The sequence below is a fragment of the Chionomys nivalis genome, chromosome 1 (assembly GCF_950005125.1).
Source record: "Chionomys nivalis chromosome 1, mChiNiv1.1, whole genome shotgun sequence".
Lineage (NCBI taxonomy): Eukaryota > Metazoa > Chordata > Mammalia > Rodentia > Cricetidae > Chionomys > Chionomys nivalis.
Genome location: NC_080086.1, coordinates 111,495,211 through 111,509,091, shown reverse-complemented (window position 1 = coordinate 111,509,091; position 13,881 = coordinate 111,495,211). Strand labels below are relative to the sequence as shown.

Here is a 13,881-nt window from a genome sequence, read left to right as displayed (position 1 = left end):
CACCAGGAAACCCTAGACGAATGTCAGCCAATAAGGGGTTTTAAAACCTCAAAAACTCCTCACCCCCACCTTTACCACTATAAAACCCTGTTCTAATTGAGCTCGGGGCTCTCCAGTTATTCCAATACATTGAATATGTGGGGAGACCAAGTTTGCAAACTTGATTAAAATAAAGGTTTTTTGTTTTTATATATGGGACTCTTGGTTTCCTTGTTGGCTTGTCGGGGATTGTGGATTTGGGCATAACACTGGAAGTAATAGTTTTTTTTTTTTTTTTTTTTGGTTTTTTGAGACAGGGTTTCTCTGTGGTTTTGGAGCCTGTCCTGGAACTAGCTCTTGTAGACCAGGCTGGTCTCTGGAAGTAATAGTTAAGTGACAGGCTGCTTACTTAGTATTCCTGCAACCCTAGGTTCAGTTCCCAGATACGTACACACATAATACAGGTGTAATAAAACCTCTTAAAAGTAAAATGTAAAAACCATAATAAAGGGGCTGGCAAGATGGCTCAGTGGGTAGAGGCATATGTTACCAAGCCTGACAATATGAACCAGTCCCTCAAGTTGTCCTTTGATTTACAAACACACACACACACACACAAAAAAAAAAAAAAAAAAAAAAAAAAAAACAAGGAGCAAATTGTCCTAGCACACTAGGAGGTGGGGTTTTGTTTTTTTTTTTTGTTCCCCCCTCCCCCCAGACAGGGTTTCTCTGTGAAACGGCCCTGGCTGTCCTGGAACTCACTCCGTAGACCAGGCTGGCCTCAAACTCATTGAGATCCTCCTGCCTCTGCCTCCAAATTCTGGGATTAAAGGAGTGCACCACCACACTCAAGGAGACTTTCTATAAAGAGAGTATAAGGTGGGTGATGGTGGCACATGCCTTTAAACCCAGCACTTGGGAGGCAGAGGTGGGCAGATCTTTGTAAATTCAAGGACAGTCAGGACTGTTTCACAGAGAAACCCTGTCTCGGAAAAACAAACAAAATAAACAACAACAACAAAAAGAGTATAAAAACAAATACAATCAGCCCCATCAGTGCACACCTGTAAACCCAACACTCAGGAGGCAGTAAGGAGGACTACTCCAAGTTCAAGGCCAGCTTGACTATATAGGTCAGTTCAGGACAGCTTGGGCTATACAAGACTCTTCTTGCTAGGCTGTGGTGGTGCACACCTTTAATTGCAGCACCTTTAATGGAAGGCAGAGGCAGGTGGAACTCTTTGAGTTTGAGGCCAGCCTGGTCTACAAGAGCTAGTTCCAGGACAGCTAGGGCTACACAACGAAACTCTATCTCGAAACAAAACAAACCAAAAAAAAAAAAAAAAATCAAAAAACAAAACAACAAAACACATACACACACACACACAAAAAAAAAAAAAAAAAAAAGGAAAAAAAAAACCCGACTGCTTCAAAAACACCAAAACAAACTGGGACTACCAGCAGAAACTGTATTAAACAAACTGGGACTACCGGTAGAAACTGTATTAAACAAACTGGAACTATCAGCAGAAACTGTATTAAAAGTTGAGCATCCTTTTACTCCACAGGATTCAGACATAAACAGACACTGCTCTACTGGTGGATCAGTTCGTTACAGACTCTGGAAAGCTGTTTGGCAGAAAACACCAGAAGTACAAATTTACCTGAGTAATTCCTATCCCTAAGTTTAAGAATTAGAAATATGCACATTTACTAAATGTAGGGGTAAAGAACTGGAAGCATTTATGTTCTTTGGTGGAGAAGTGGGCAAGCCATTCTACCTAAAATAATACCCTACTGCTCCACCTATCAGGCCCTGCTAGAAGGTGTGAAGTCTGGGCCTTTTGTTGTTGTTGTTGTTGTTTTGTTTTCGTCTTTGTTTTTGAGACAAGGCTTCTCTGTGTTTTCCTGGAACTCACTTTGTAGGCCTTGAACTCAGAGATCTACCTCCTGAGTGCTGGGATTAAAGGTGTGTGCCACTACCGCCCAGCAAGACTTGGTCTTGCTGTGGTAGTTTATTGTGTTTTGGGGTGTTTGTTTGGTTGCTTTGGAATTATTTTTTGTAGGCAAGGCTGGCCTGAGCTCACTGTGTAGTTTGATTTCTCAAACTTGTGGCAATTTTCCTGCCTCAGCCTCAGGTAGGAAAATTTGGATATGCCTAGTTTTTTTTTTTTAATTTATTTTTTTAAAATTTTTATTTATTATGTATACAGCATTCTGCCTGCATGTATGTATACCTGCCGGCCAGAAGAGGGTACCAGATCTCATTATAGATGGTTGTGAGCTGCTGGGTTGTTGCTGGGCATTGAACTCAGGACCTAAGGAAGAGCAGCCAGTGCTCTTAACTGCCAAGCCCTCTTTCCCGCTCTGAATATGCCTAGTTTATGAACTGGCTCTGAATTTATATCCTCTTGGCCTTCTGAATGTTGAAATTGCAGATGCGCTATCACATCTGAGTCACAGGTCTGGAGGACACATCAACATGCTGGGCCATTTCTTCAGAGGCAGGAGTGCAAACATGATAGTCAAAGAAAGAATGAAAGGGTTTTCTGTTTCCTTCATGTGTGTACCAGGGCTCAAACCGGGCTGTCAGGCTAGGCAACAACCGTTACCCATTGAGCTACCTCGTCAGTCCTCTTTATATATTTTATCCACTAACAGACTGAGTGTGCAAGCAACAGGTTAAGGTCCTTTCTTCCCCCATCTATGTGTCCAGAAGTTGAAACACAGCTGTTTCCAGGTTTTGGTTATAATGACCAAACATGAGAAATATTTAAAATACTGTACAACTTATATACTTTCATGTTGGTGCTTTTAATTCTAACCAGATGAGTAATACCAAGTGATAGTGCCTGATTATCTAGTGTCTCCTTCACACAGAGCTGCACTAGCCTTAAAACAACCGACTGAGCCGGGCGGTGGTGGCGCACGCCTTTAATCCCAGCACTCGGGAGGCAGAGGCAGGCGGATCTCTGTGAGTTTGAGACCAGCCTGGTCTACAGAGCTAGTTCCAGGACAGGCTCCAAAGCCACAGAGAAACCCTGTCTCGAAAAACCAAAAAAAAAAAAAAAAAAAAAAAAAAAAAAAAAACACAACCGACTGTACAGCACTCAGGAAAAAAATAGAGCCTGACCTGGTCAGTGGGATGCATCTGTAGGACCAGCTACTGCAGAAGCAGAGGCAGAAAGATTATCTGAGCCCAAAGATTCAAGGCCAGATCAGGTAAAACAGACTCCTCTTACCTACCTCTTCTCAGCATTGGCTGTTATGTCTTTGCTGTCAGATAAAAAGGATCTTTGCTTTTCTGCTGCCCTGGCCTCCAACAACCAACCCTGAGTGCTCTGATGTGCACACTGAAATAACTGTCCAGAGTTTCTGTAACGTCAGCTCCCTTAGCTTCCAGAGTGCTTGGCCTGCTCAGGAAGATTTATTGGAACAGTCAAGGTAAACACACGATCTAATTTTCTCTCTGATCTCCTAATCTTTTATTTTTCACATTTAAAGTCTCTAGAATTGAGCACATGCTATGAAGCAGGGATACAACTTTCTTTTCCACAGGTTTGTAAAATGCATCAGTATTTTCCTACTAAACTGAAATATAGGTCTATAATCCTATTTTTTCCCCCAAGATAAGGTTTCTCTATGGCTGTTCTGGAACTTGCTTTGTAGACCAGGCTGGCTCTAATTGAGAGATCTTCCTGCCTCTGCCTCCAAGTACTGGCATTAAAGATATGCACCACCACTGCCCAGCAATTCTATTTTTTTTTAATATAAATTTAAAATCCAGGGCTGGGGATGTAACTTGGTGAAACAATGGCACAGCAAATGTAAGACCCTGGACTCAATCTTAGCACACATGCACACACAACACACACACAACACACACACAACACACACACACACACCCTCACCTCTCCATAAGGGGTCTAGAGAACAAACAGACCCTCACACCTCCAAAAAGGCTTTAGAGAAACAAGCATCCACCCCACCCCCGTAACAGCTCTAGAGAAACAAGTACACCCATGTCTTCATGAGGACTTTAGTGAGATAAGCTCCCACGCCCACCTCCATAAGGGCTCTAGAGAACAAACTTTCTTTTCAGAAATTTGACAGCTCAACATAGGTCTTTACTCCACTTTACTTATCCTTGACAAATTATTCACTATTTAACTATAAGGTTCTTTCCCAGATCCAGAGGTCAGTATAATAACAGATTAGCTTTCTAAAACTCCAAGAGATTCACCAGAATCTCCTAGTCCTATCTGCATGCACTAACACTGAGTTAAACAAATGCTGAGTTTTGAGACACACAGTTGCGAGACTGTCTAGTCGTTAATTACTGGCCCATGTCAACTTTTTAAATATTGAATTGTATTGGTTTTGCAGTAAGTTTTAATCTGCTTAGCAAGTCTCTGAACTCAAAACTGCCTTTTGTCTAGTATTTCTGGCCACTGTTAAACATGCCTTTTTTATATCTTAAATCCCATCCCCTTACCACATTCCACTAACCTTAAGACCACTTTGTTATAATCACTCAGCTTCTCTAAGAATGTTACCCCTGGGCTAGTAAGATGGCTTCAATGGGTGAAGTACAGCCTGCCAAATCTAGGGTCTTGAGTTTTGTCCCTGGGACCCACAGGATAGAGGGAAAAAACCTAATTCCCAAAAAAGAAAGCTGTCCAAGACTTCTACATATATGTAGAACTAGTGCACATGCATGCCACCACACACAAACAAAAGAATAACTGTAATTTTAAAAAAGATTGCTGTTACAGTGTGTACACTTTCCCCAGTATTTTATTCCAAGAATGTTGCTAGAGTCTTACCGAGTCATCCTTTGCAGTCACAGATCTCAGGCTAATCTCTCTCCCTCTCTCTCCCTCTCTCCCTCTCTTTCCCCCCCTCCCCCCCCTTTCTCCTCACCCTGGGTGCTGAGATCAAAGGCATGTGCTAACACTGCCTGATGGCTAATTATAGTTTACTATGTGTTAAAATTACTACTAGGTTGATACTTATATTTTCTCTTTATACCTTCTTTAATAGTAAGCTAATTTATAGTTTCATCTTGGTATTATCTTTATCTGATTTTTGGAATTAAAGTTAAAACGGCTTCACAGGTGGATGTAACAGGCAAATGCCTGTAATCCCAGCACTTGGGAAAGGCATTGAGACTTGACGGCCAGCCTAGGCTACATAGTGAGATGCAAACTCAACGAAAACAAAATAAACACACAAAAACCAGAAAGCAGTAGCTGGGGAGATGGCTCACTCAAGCACTTGCTATGCAAATACGAGGATCTGAGTTCAACCCTCAGATACCATATAAAAAAGTGGATGTCGTGGCATGGGTTTGCACTCCTAATATAGCGAAGTGGAGACAAACTGGTCCCTGGGGTTTGCTGGCGTCTAACTAGACCAGTTAAGAGACTGTCAAAAGCAGAAAGAAAGGAAAGAAGGCAGGCAGACAGAAAGGGGTTCACAGTGACTAAGGAATGACATCCCACAGCTGTCGTCTAGCCTCCAGAGCATACTGAATATATGTGCAAGCATATACTGTCCAAACCTACACAACACTCCCAAACACTAACATACATGCACAGTAACAGCCTAAAATGTTACTTAGAGCGGACAGACATCTAGAACAGCAGGCTGAGGGCTCTGTGGATTCCAAGCTCTAATGAAACTGATGAAAACTTGAAAATAAGACCTACCATTTTAAGTTTCTGGAAATGTTCCAAAGGACAAACAGTAGATGAAGAAATGCTAATGAAGAAAATATTTTGACCAGTGGCAGCAACAACTGCATTTCTCTTCCTGTCCCTGCTACCTGTTGCAGAGGCTCAATTCTTGATAAAGAGATGAGCACAGCATGCTAAGACTATAAGGACCTGCATATCCTTGGTTTGTTCATAAAGGAAGGGCCCAGGCTGAGAGAAGCTAAGGAACAGGCTAGAGCCAGTTCACGCTCCCTCATCTCTTTCTAAAAGCTGAGGAGTAACACAAAGAGAAGTGCTTCTTTGCCTTCATTCTTCAAGCCTTGGCTCAAACTCTGCCTTGGGAGAGCCCCTTAGAGACCACCCTCTCAGTATCTCCCAAAGGAATGAACTTCATCACCAAGAATGAATGACGTTCAAGATGAAGGGCTCTTTCAAACCAATGGAGAATGTAGAAGGCGCCTGGAAGATCCAAGACGAACTAGAGATTGTGCTACAAAGAACCAGCGTAAGAGCTAAGAACAGCCTTCCTGGATTGAGAATAAATTTCAAACAATAATTTCAAAAACTAACCCTGTAAGAAGTCCCAACTGGGGTAAATGGGAGCTAGGACTGAACTCAGGGTGTCAATGCATGGTAGAGAGACAGTCTATCACTGAGCCATACCTCAAAGTTAATGTTCAAATTAGAGAGCAAGTTAAATTCCAGGGAGCAGCTAAAAACAAAAGAACAACCAGCCAGAAATTAATGTAGTTCATTAGCTGGCATGACTAAGAAAGAGACAGGTGATTCACAGTCATTTCGGGGTAGCAGTGATATGTCCATGGTTTCCTCCCTTGAAGGATAACATCAAATTCTCACCATAAGAATGAAAAAGACCTCATTAGCAAATACCTCACTAAAGAATTTGGCTTGTCCTGCGAATGTAATTTCATAGTGCAGTGGTTGTCTAAAATGTACAAGGCTGGGAGTCTAACTCCAACACCCATATAAAGGAAAAAACCAAAACAAAACAGAATGTGGCTAGTCATTAAACACACAGATAAGCAAAGATTAACAAGATGCTACAATGTGGAGGGTGAGAGGTCAGTCACAATGTGGTTTCTAAGACATCTAAATTATAAGATATTCAAAGGAAACTGATCCATATTTAAAACAACAAACAACAAAAAGCCTCTAACAGCAAACAGGAAGCAATCCATGAAACAATGACTGGATGTCAGTTTTTTTTGGTTTTTGGTTTTTGGGTTTTTTTTTGTTTTTTTGTTTTTTTTTAATACAGGGTTTCTCTGCATAGCCTTGGCTGTCCTGGGACTCGTTCAGTGGACAAGGTTGGCTCTGAACTCTGAGACTGGCCTGCCTCTGCCTCTTGAGTGCTGGGATTAAAGTCCTGTGCTGCCGCCAACACCACTACCACCACCACTGCCACCACCACCACCACAACCACTGGCAGATGTAGCTTTTCTTACACTGATTTCATACAACAGTTTACCTATGTAACTGAATAATCTGAGTACTCATTCATCAAAGTAGGTGCCACCACAGCCTGGCAATTTCATCATATTTCAAAGTGGCAACTAAAAATACATTTTAAGCTGGGTATGGTGGCACATGCCTTTAACCCCCGTACTCAGGAGGCAGAGGCAGATGGATCTCAGAGTTCGAGGCCAGTCTGGTCTACAGAGTGAGTTCCAGGACAGCCAAGACTTAACCAGAGAAACTCTGTCCCAATACATACATACATACATTAATAACCAAAAAGAAAAAAAAAACCTTGAAAACAACAAGAGAAAAATAAATCCTCACGTATAAGCTGATGCCTCACCATGCAGAAAAAACCCAAAGGCAGTAAGAATGCAATAGAAATGCTTTAAAAAACAACTGTCAACTTGTCCTTGGTCAGCCTGAAACTCACTATTTAGACCAAGCTGGTCTTGAACTCACAGAGAGATCTACCTGCCTCTGCCTCCTGAGCACTTGGATTAAGGGACTATGCCACCATACCAGGTATAAATCACACTTTTGAGAAACTGTTGAAAGGAAATATTAAAAGCAAACAAACAACCCCCCAAAGTAATCATCCAATAGATGACAACACCGTAAGAGTAACACTCTGACAACCGCACCGAGAAGCAACAGAAAACAATATTGTAAACTAGGACTTCCCAAATTCATCTAAAACTCAACGTAAGTCTATCAGACTACCAACTAGATTTTTCAGAGAAAATGACAAGTTAAACATAAAACTAAATAGCATACAATAATCAAATCAATCTTTTTTGGCTGGCTGTGACAGTGCATGCCTGTAATCCAAGTGCTGAGGTGGCTAAAGCAGGAAGATTTTCAGTTCCAGGCCATCTGGGGGCAGCCTAGCGAGTTCCAGGCCAGCCTGACCTATACTGTGAGATCATGCCTCAAAATAAAACAGCTGAGGATGTCGCTCAGTGCTAAAATGCTTGCCCACACATACAAAGTTCTAGGTTTGTTCAATTCCAGTATGGCAAAACAGACAAGCAAGCAAGCAAGCAAGCATGCAAGCAAACAAACAAAAACCATTTGTGAGGGGCTGGAGAGATGGCTGGGGGTTAACAGCATGCATTGCTTTTCCAGAGGACCTGAGTGTGTTCCTAGTCTTCATATTAGATGGTTTACAACCACCTGTAGCTCTAACTCCAGTGGATTTGATGCCCTCTTCTGACTTCAAGAGACAACTGTGCTCACGTGTGTACACATGCATGCACACACAGGTACACACTTAAAAAATAACATTTAAATAATCTTAAAACAACAATAACATTAACAAATCCTTCTGTGAAGTAAAGACACATCAAGAAAGTGAAAAAACATCTGGGCAGTGGTGGTGCACACCTTTAATCCTGGCACTTGGGAGCAAGAGGCAGGCGGATATCTCTGAGGCCAGCCTAGTCTATGCTGTGAATTCCAGGACATTCAGAACTATATAGTGATACTCTGGAAAAAATAAAGTGGAAAAACCTACAAAATGGTAAAAGTAAACTTGCAAATTCTATCACATACGGGACTTATGTCTCAATATACAAAGAATTATAAGACTGAGGATATAGTTTAGTGAGAAGACTGCTAGCTTAGCATGAACAAGGTCCTATATTTAATCCACAGCAAAACAAATAAAAAACATCTAAGAGCAATACAATAACCCTAATAACTGAAAACAACACAATTTTTAAATGATCTAGGTATCTGAGTAGACTCTTCCCCAAGAATATCACTTTTTACTCACTAGGATGGCTAGACCAAGTGTTAGGTAGTAAACATTGTTGAAAAGGCTGGGGATGTAAGTTCAGCAGGCAGACTGCTTGCCTAGCATGCATAAGGCTACGAACTGATCTCCAACAGTATATAAACTTGGCAAAGGGACACATGGTTATAATTCCAGACAGGAGGAGCAGTAGTTCAGCTACATAAAGAGGTCAGTCTGGGTTACATGAGACCCCATCTCAAAGAAGTAACATTGGTGAGAATATAGAGAAGTTTGAACATTTCCATGATGCCTGTGAGTATATAAAATAGTGTAGCTACTTTGGAAAACAATGTCATAGTTGCTTAAAGCAATTAAGAGTTATACTTTAATGCAGACATTCTATTCCTAAATACATAGCCAAGAGAAATAAAAAACATGCCCACACGTTAACCAGTAAACAAATGTTCCTAAGAACATTATTCTTTATAGCCAAAAGCTGGAAACAACTCAAATGCCTAAGAGCAGTGGTTCTCATCCTGTGAGTCATGATCCCTAGGGGGAGGGGTTGAATGACTTTCACAGGGGTCACATATCAATATTTACATTTATAACAGTAGCAAAATTATTATGAAATAGCAACAAAAATAATTATGGTTGGGGTCACCACAATATAAGAAACTGTATTAAAGGGTTACAGCATTAGGAAGGTTGAAAACTGCTGCCTAAGAAGATGAGTGAATTTACAAAACCAAAACAAGCAGGGCGGTGGTGGTGCATGCCTTTAATCCCAGCACTTGGGAGGCAGAGGCAGGCAGATCCCTGTGAGTTTGAGGCCAGCCTGGTCTAAGAGCTAGGGCAGTTACACAGAGAAACCCTGTTTCGAAAAACCAAACCAAGCCAAACCAAAACCCAATATATTTAGACAATGAATATATTAATCCATACATAGAATGAAACTGATACATGGTACAATGTAGAGATCCCTGAAAATGCCATGCTCACGGAGAAAGAAGCAATCACAGACCATGCATTATTTGAGTATCTATAAGCAATGTCAGAAATAGGCAAATAAACAGTAAACTGGAAACTTCCTAGAACCAGGGCTGAATGAAAAGTTAGGGGTAGGTAACAGCTAGTATGTTCTATAGCCGACTGTGGTGTGGTTGTAGACCTCTGTGGTCTGTGGGATCTACCCAAAATCACTGAATTCTAATTTAAAAAAAAAAAAGTTGTGTCTATATATAGGGTGTGTACTAGACTAGTTAGTGTATGTGTGCTTGTGTTTTGATTCAGGATCCCTCACTAAACCTGAAGCTCATCAATTTATCTAGACTGGCTGATCAAAGAGCTTTAGAAACCTACCTGTCTCTGTGACCCTGAGACCTGAGATGATTATAAGAAGCCAAGACTGGCTGTTTCCATGGTGTTACATAATGCGACTAGCTGTCCCAAATTTCTGCTACCATGGCTTCCCCACCATGGTGGACCGTACCTTTGAACTGTGAACCAATATAAACTTCACCCTCTTTTTTTCAAATTAATTAATTAATTTTGTACACAGCATTTTGCCTGCATGTATGCCTGAAGACCAGAAGAGGGCACCAGATCTCGTTATAGATGGTTGAGAGCCACCAGGTGGTTGTTGGGAATTGAACTCAGGACCTCTGGAAGAGCAGTCAGTGCTCTTAACTGCTGAGCCATCTCTCCAGCCCTAAACTTCACCTTCTTTATGCTGTTTTAATGGTCAGGTATTTTGTCACCAGGCTGGCCTCGAACTCACAGACATCCGCCTGCCTCTGCCTCCCGAGTGCCGGGATTAAAGGTGTGTGCCACCACTGCCCGGCTCTTTTCTTTCTTGAATAGAGCTTTACTCTGTAGCCCAGGCTGGCCTGGAGCTAACAACAACCCTTCTGTCTTGGCCTCCCATGTGCTGGGATTACAGGTGTGAGCCACCATCATATCTGGCTAGTTTGAAACTTTCAAATGTGTAGCATTTAAACTGCATTAAAATTACCTCACCTGTAATTTCATGACAGGCAAAATTCTGACTTTATATTTTCTTAGTTATTGCTAATTGTTCCTACATTTTATTAATACAATGCACTCTACAACTTCCACAACCTTCTTTCCCTAATTGGACTTAAGGCCTGTTCAACAGGAGGGAACTCATGCCTGGGACAGGAAACCTAACCAGCTACCCAGAGCTAATGAAGTCATGGATTTTGGAGGAGAACCTACAACTACCACTTTACTAAACCAGCATAACCCTGAGATACATTCTAAATACTTGTCATTATCCCCTCATCTTATTGAAGATAAGTGCAGTTTTCAATCACCATCAAGGATACTTCTCTTTGTAAAAGTCAGGGACCATTAGGGGAAAACCACAACCAATCAATATATGCAGAGCTGTGGAGTCCAGTTCCAAAGGATACATTTACAACATAACTCTTGAGTCTAAGGCTCAGGAATCATTGAGGAAGAAGGGGTGAAAGATTGTAAGAGCTAAAGGAACAGGGAATTTGCTGAGATTGTATCTTCTAGAACTATCAGAAGCTACATACATGAAATCTCATAACACGGCTGCCTAAACGTTACTTGAAAAGGACAGGATGAAACCAACAGACATGCTATTATGGAATGGAAAACTCAAGAGGACTTATCCTAGACAAAGAACTATAAGCAACTAAAGAATGCTGAGAATAGGAGAAACAGTCTTCCTCAGGGAAGAGTGCAACACTTGGTTATCCAATTTTAAATCAGTCCTGAAGACATAAGCATACAAATGATATTATGCAGGCTGAGAAGGTTGCGCTTACCTAGTTAGGAAAAGACAAACGGACACGAGCATGCTTGCGTGCAAGCGCGTGCGCACACACATATTCTCATATGTAACAACAATTAAAGAAAAAGAAGCCACGAATGTCAAAGAGAGAAAAGTAGGAGAGGCACATGGAGGATTTGGGAGAAGAAAAGGAAAGGGGAAAATGATATAATTATAAGGTCAAAACACAAGAAAACAAAAACCACCAAAATAAACACACACCACATACTCTGGCCTCAGAAAAGCCTGGGAACACACTGGAAAACGAGCCACGATTCACTAACTTTCTTACTAAGTGTGTTTTTTCCCCTGCATCACATACCATGCACTTCTTTTGTCTGCAATCAGTGCAGCACCACCGTCTACTCAGTTCCTAGGAATGGGAATCATCCAGGGCTCCTGGTTCCTCCCACAGGCCAGTGTCCTGTTTCTGCATTGCCAGCATTTCTCTTCTTCATTCCCAAAGTCATTCTTATCTACATGGCCCCAGACCAGCTCCCTATATCCTTCATGGCAAATGTCTCTAGCTCATTATTAACTTTAATACTTTTACTTGACTACTTGAACACTGCCAATGACAGAAGCAAGCCTCTGAAGCTAATTCCCTTCTCTCTTTAAGCCACATCAGTATTATTTGTTGGCCTGTGTTTTCTGAAACTAATTTAGCTATTGCTCCTTGTGCATATGAAGGACACATATCCCAAGGTGCTCCTTAAAAGTTCAGTTCAATGTCACCTCTGTCAAAGAGGGCATGTATCTCCTTGGCCTTCCATCTTGCCCCTGCTTCCCTCAAAGCCTCATGGGCAAGCAGAGGCTACAACCCCATCAGAGGATACCTGGGCCCCAACTCACCCTGCGGTTCCGGTTATGATCCATAGTCTTAAGATGCTTTTGGATGATTCCAAACTGCATGGGGATGAAGAGGTCACAGGCTGCACAATGGGCTGCCTCCACCTTCTTTACAAAATGCTCCAGAGCAATTTCTGTAGTGGGGCAGAAGAAAGCAGTCATCACTGGTCTCAAGTGCCAAAGACATCGGACTAGTTTCTTAACTTTCCTTGCCACTTCCATCCAAGCCTGAGACTCAGTGAACAGAGGACCATCATGTCACTGCACTGAGAAGCAGAAAAGGCCAGGCTGGGGGCCTACCTGGTGGCAGCCGTCCTGCTGGGATAGAACCTCCTCACCTTGGGTCAGATCTTGGTCTCTGTAGATTTGCTGGATCAGACCATCAAGGTCCTCCACAGTTTTTCGGAGCTCTTCTGTCTTCTTGGTCTTGTTGGTGACATATTCCTATTGGAGACACATGTTTGGGCCAGGCCCAGGGGTTCCAGAGACTGGAGAAACCAGCAGCACATGTGCTGCTCAGATGCTCACCTGAAGGAAGTCAGCTGTCTGCTTGGGAAGCTTGGTGCCTACATATTTGAAGTGTTCCTTGTGGAATTTGCTGTCAAGGTGGCTACCCATCTCATCCTCATAGAAGGTCCGGTATTTGCAGAGAGAACACACAAACTGGATCCTGCCACAGGAGGGAAACAAGCAGCTGAGGCTGTAAGGGTCCTAGGGAGTGTTACTGCTATTTTACCCAACCCAGCTGGAGGCTTTGAAAACGGGCCTCGAACTGAAGTGCAGTCCCAGCAGAGGGGTAGGCTGGGACTGACAGGGTCAGGAACAGAAGGGGACAGTCTGCAGGCTGCAGTTACAGCAACGTAGGGATTAGGGGAAGAACTCTTTCTTCCCACAGGCAGGAGGTTGAACCCAAGGCAGCTGCTGCTGCAAACAGGCAAAGTCGCTGGAAGGTTGTCGGAGGGCCCCTCTAGCAAGGCTGGGCAGGAGCTTGTGCATTTGGCCCAGCTGGGGACCAGAAGGAAGGATGCCCTGGCGAGAGCCAGGAGGCCCTGAGGTGCAGAGTGGAGTACGCAGTCCCGAGGCAGTGCCTGAAAAGGTGCTGCATCTTCCTTCTGGGGTTGGGGGGGACTCAAAGGCCCAGCCCATCCTCTGCTCAGAATGCCTGGGGGTGGTGTCAGGAGGGATGGTAGGCAGCAGGCCTGGGCACCTGCTGCCTCATCTTCCTCTTCCAAGAAGAGACCAGTCTGAGCTGGAAGGAGGGTGCCCGCCTGGCCTGCCAGAGGGCAGCCTGGAAT

The 13,881-nt window shown here is 42.8% G+C and overlaps 1 protein-coding gene across 4 annotated transcripts in view; it reads right to left on the bottom strand.

Moving 5' to 3' along the window:
• Positions 1-13,881, bottom strand: part of Akap8l (A-kinase anchoring protein 8 like) — a 36,068-nt gene that overhangs the window by 1,681 nt on the left and 20,506 nt on the right. For all 4 annotated transcript variants that reach the window (XM_057769609.1, XM_057769617.1, XM_057769626.1 and 1 more), the window contains 3 exons: positions 13,115-13,256; positions 12,925-13,030; positions 12,590-12,720 (listed from right to left, as the gene is read on the bottom strand). In XM_057769609.1, coding sequence (XP_057625592.1) covers positions 12,590-12,720; positions 12,925-13,030; positions 13,115-13,256 — 379 coding nt within the window. The remainder of the gene's footprint in view (positions 1-12,589; positions 12,721-12,924; positions 13,031-13,114; positions 13,257-13,881) is intronic.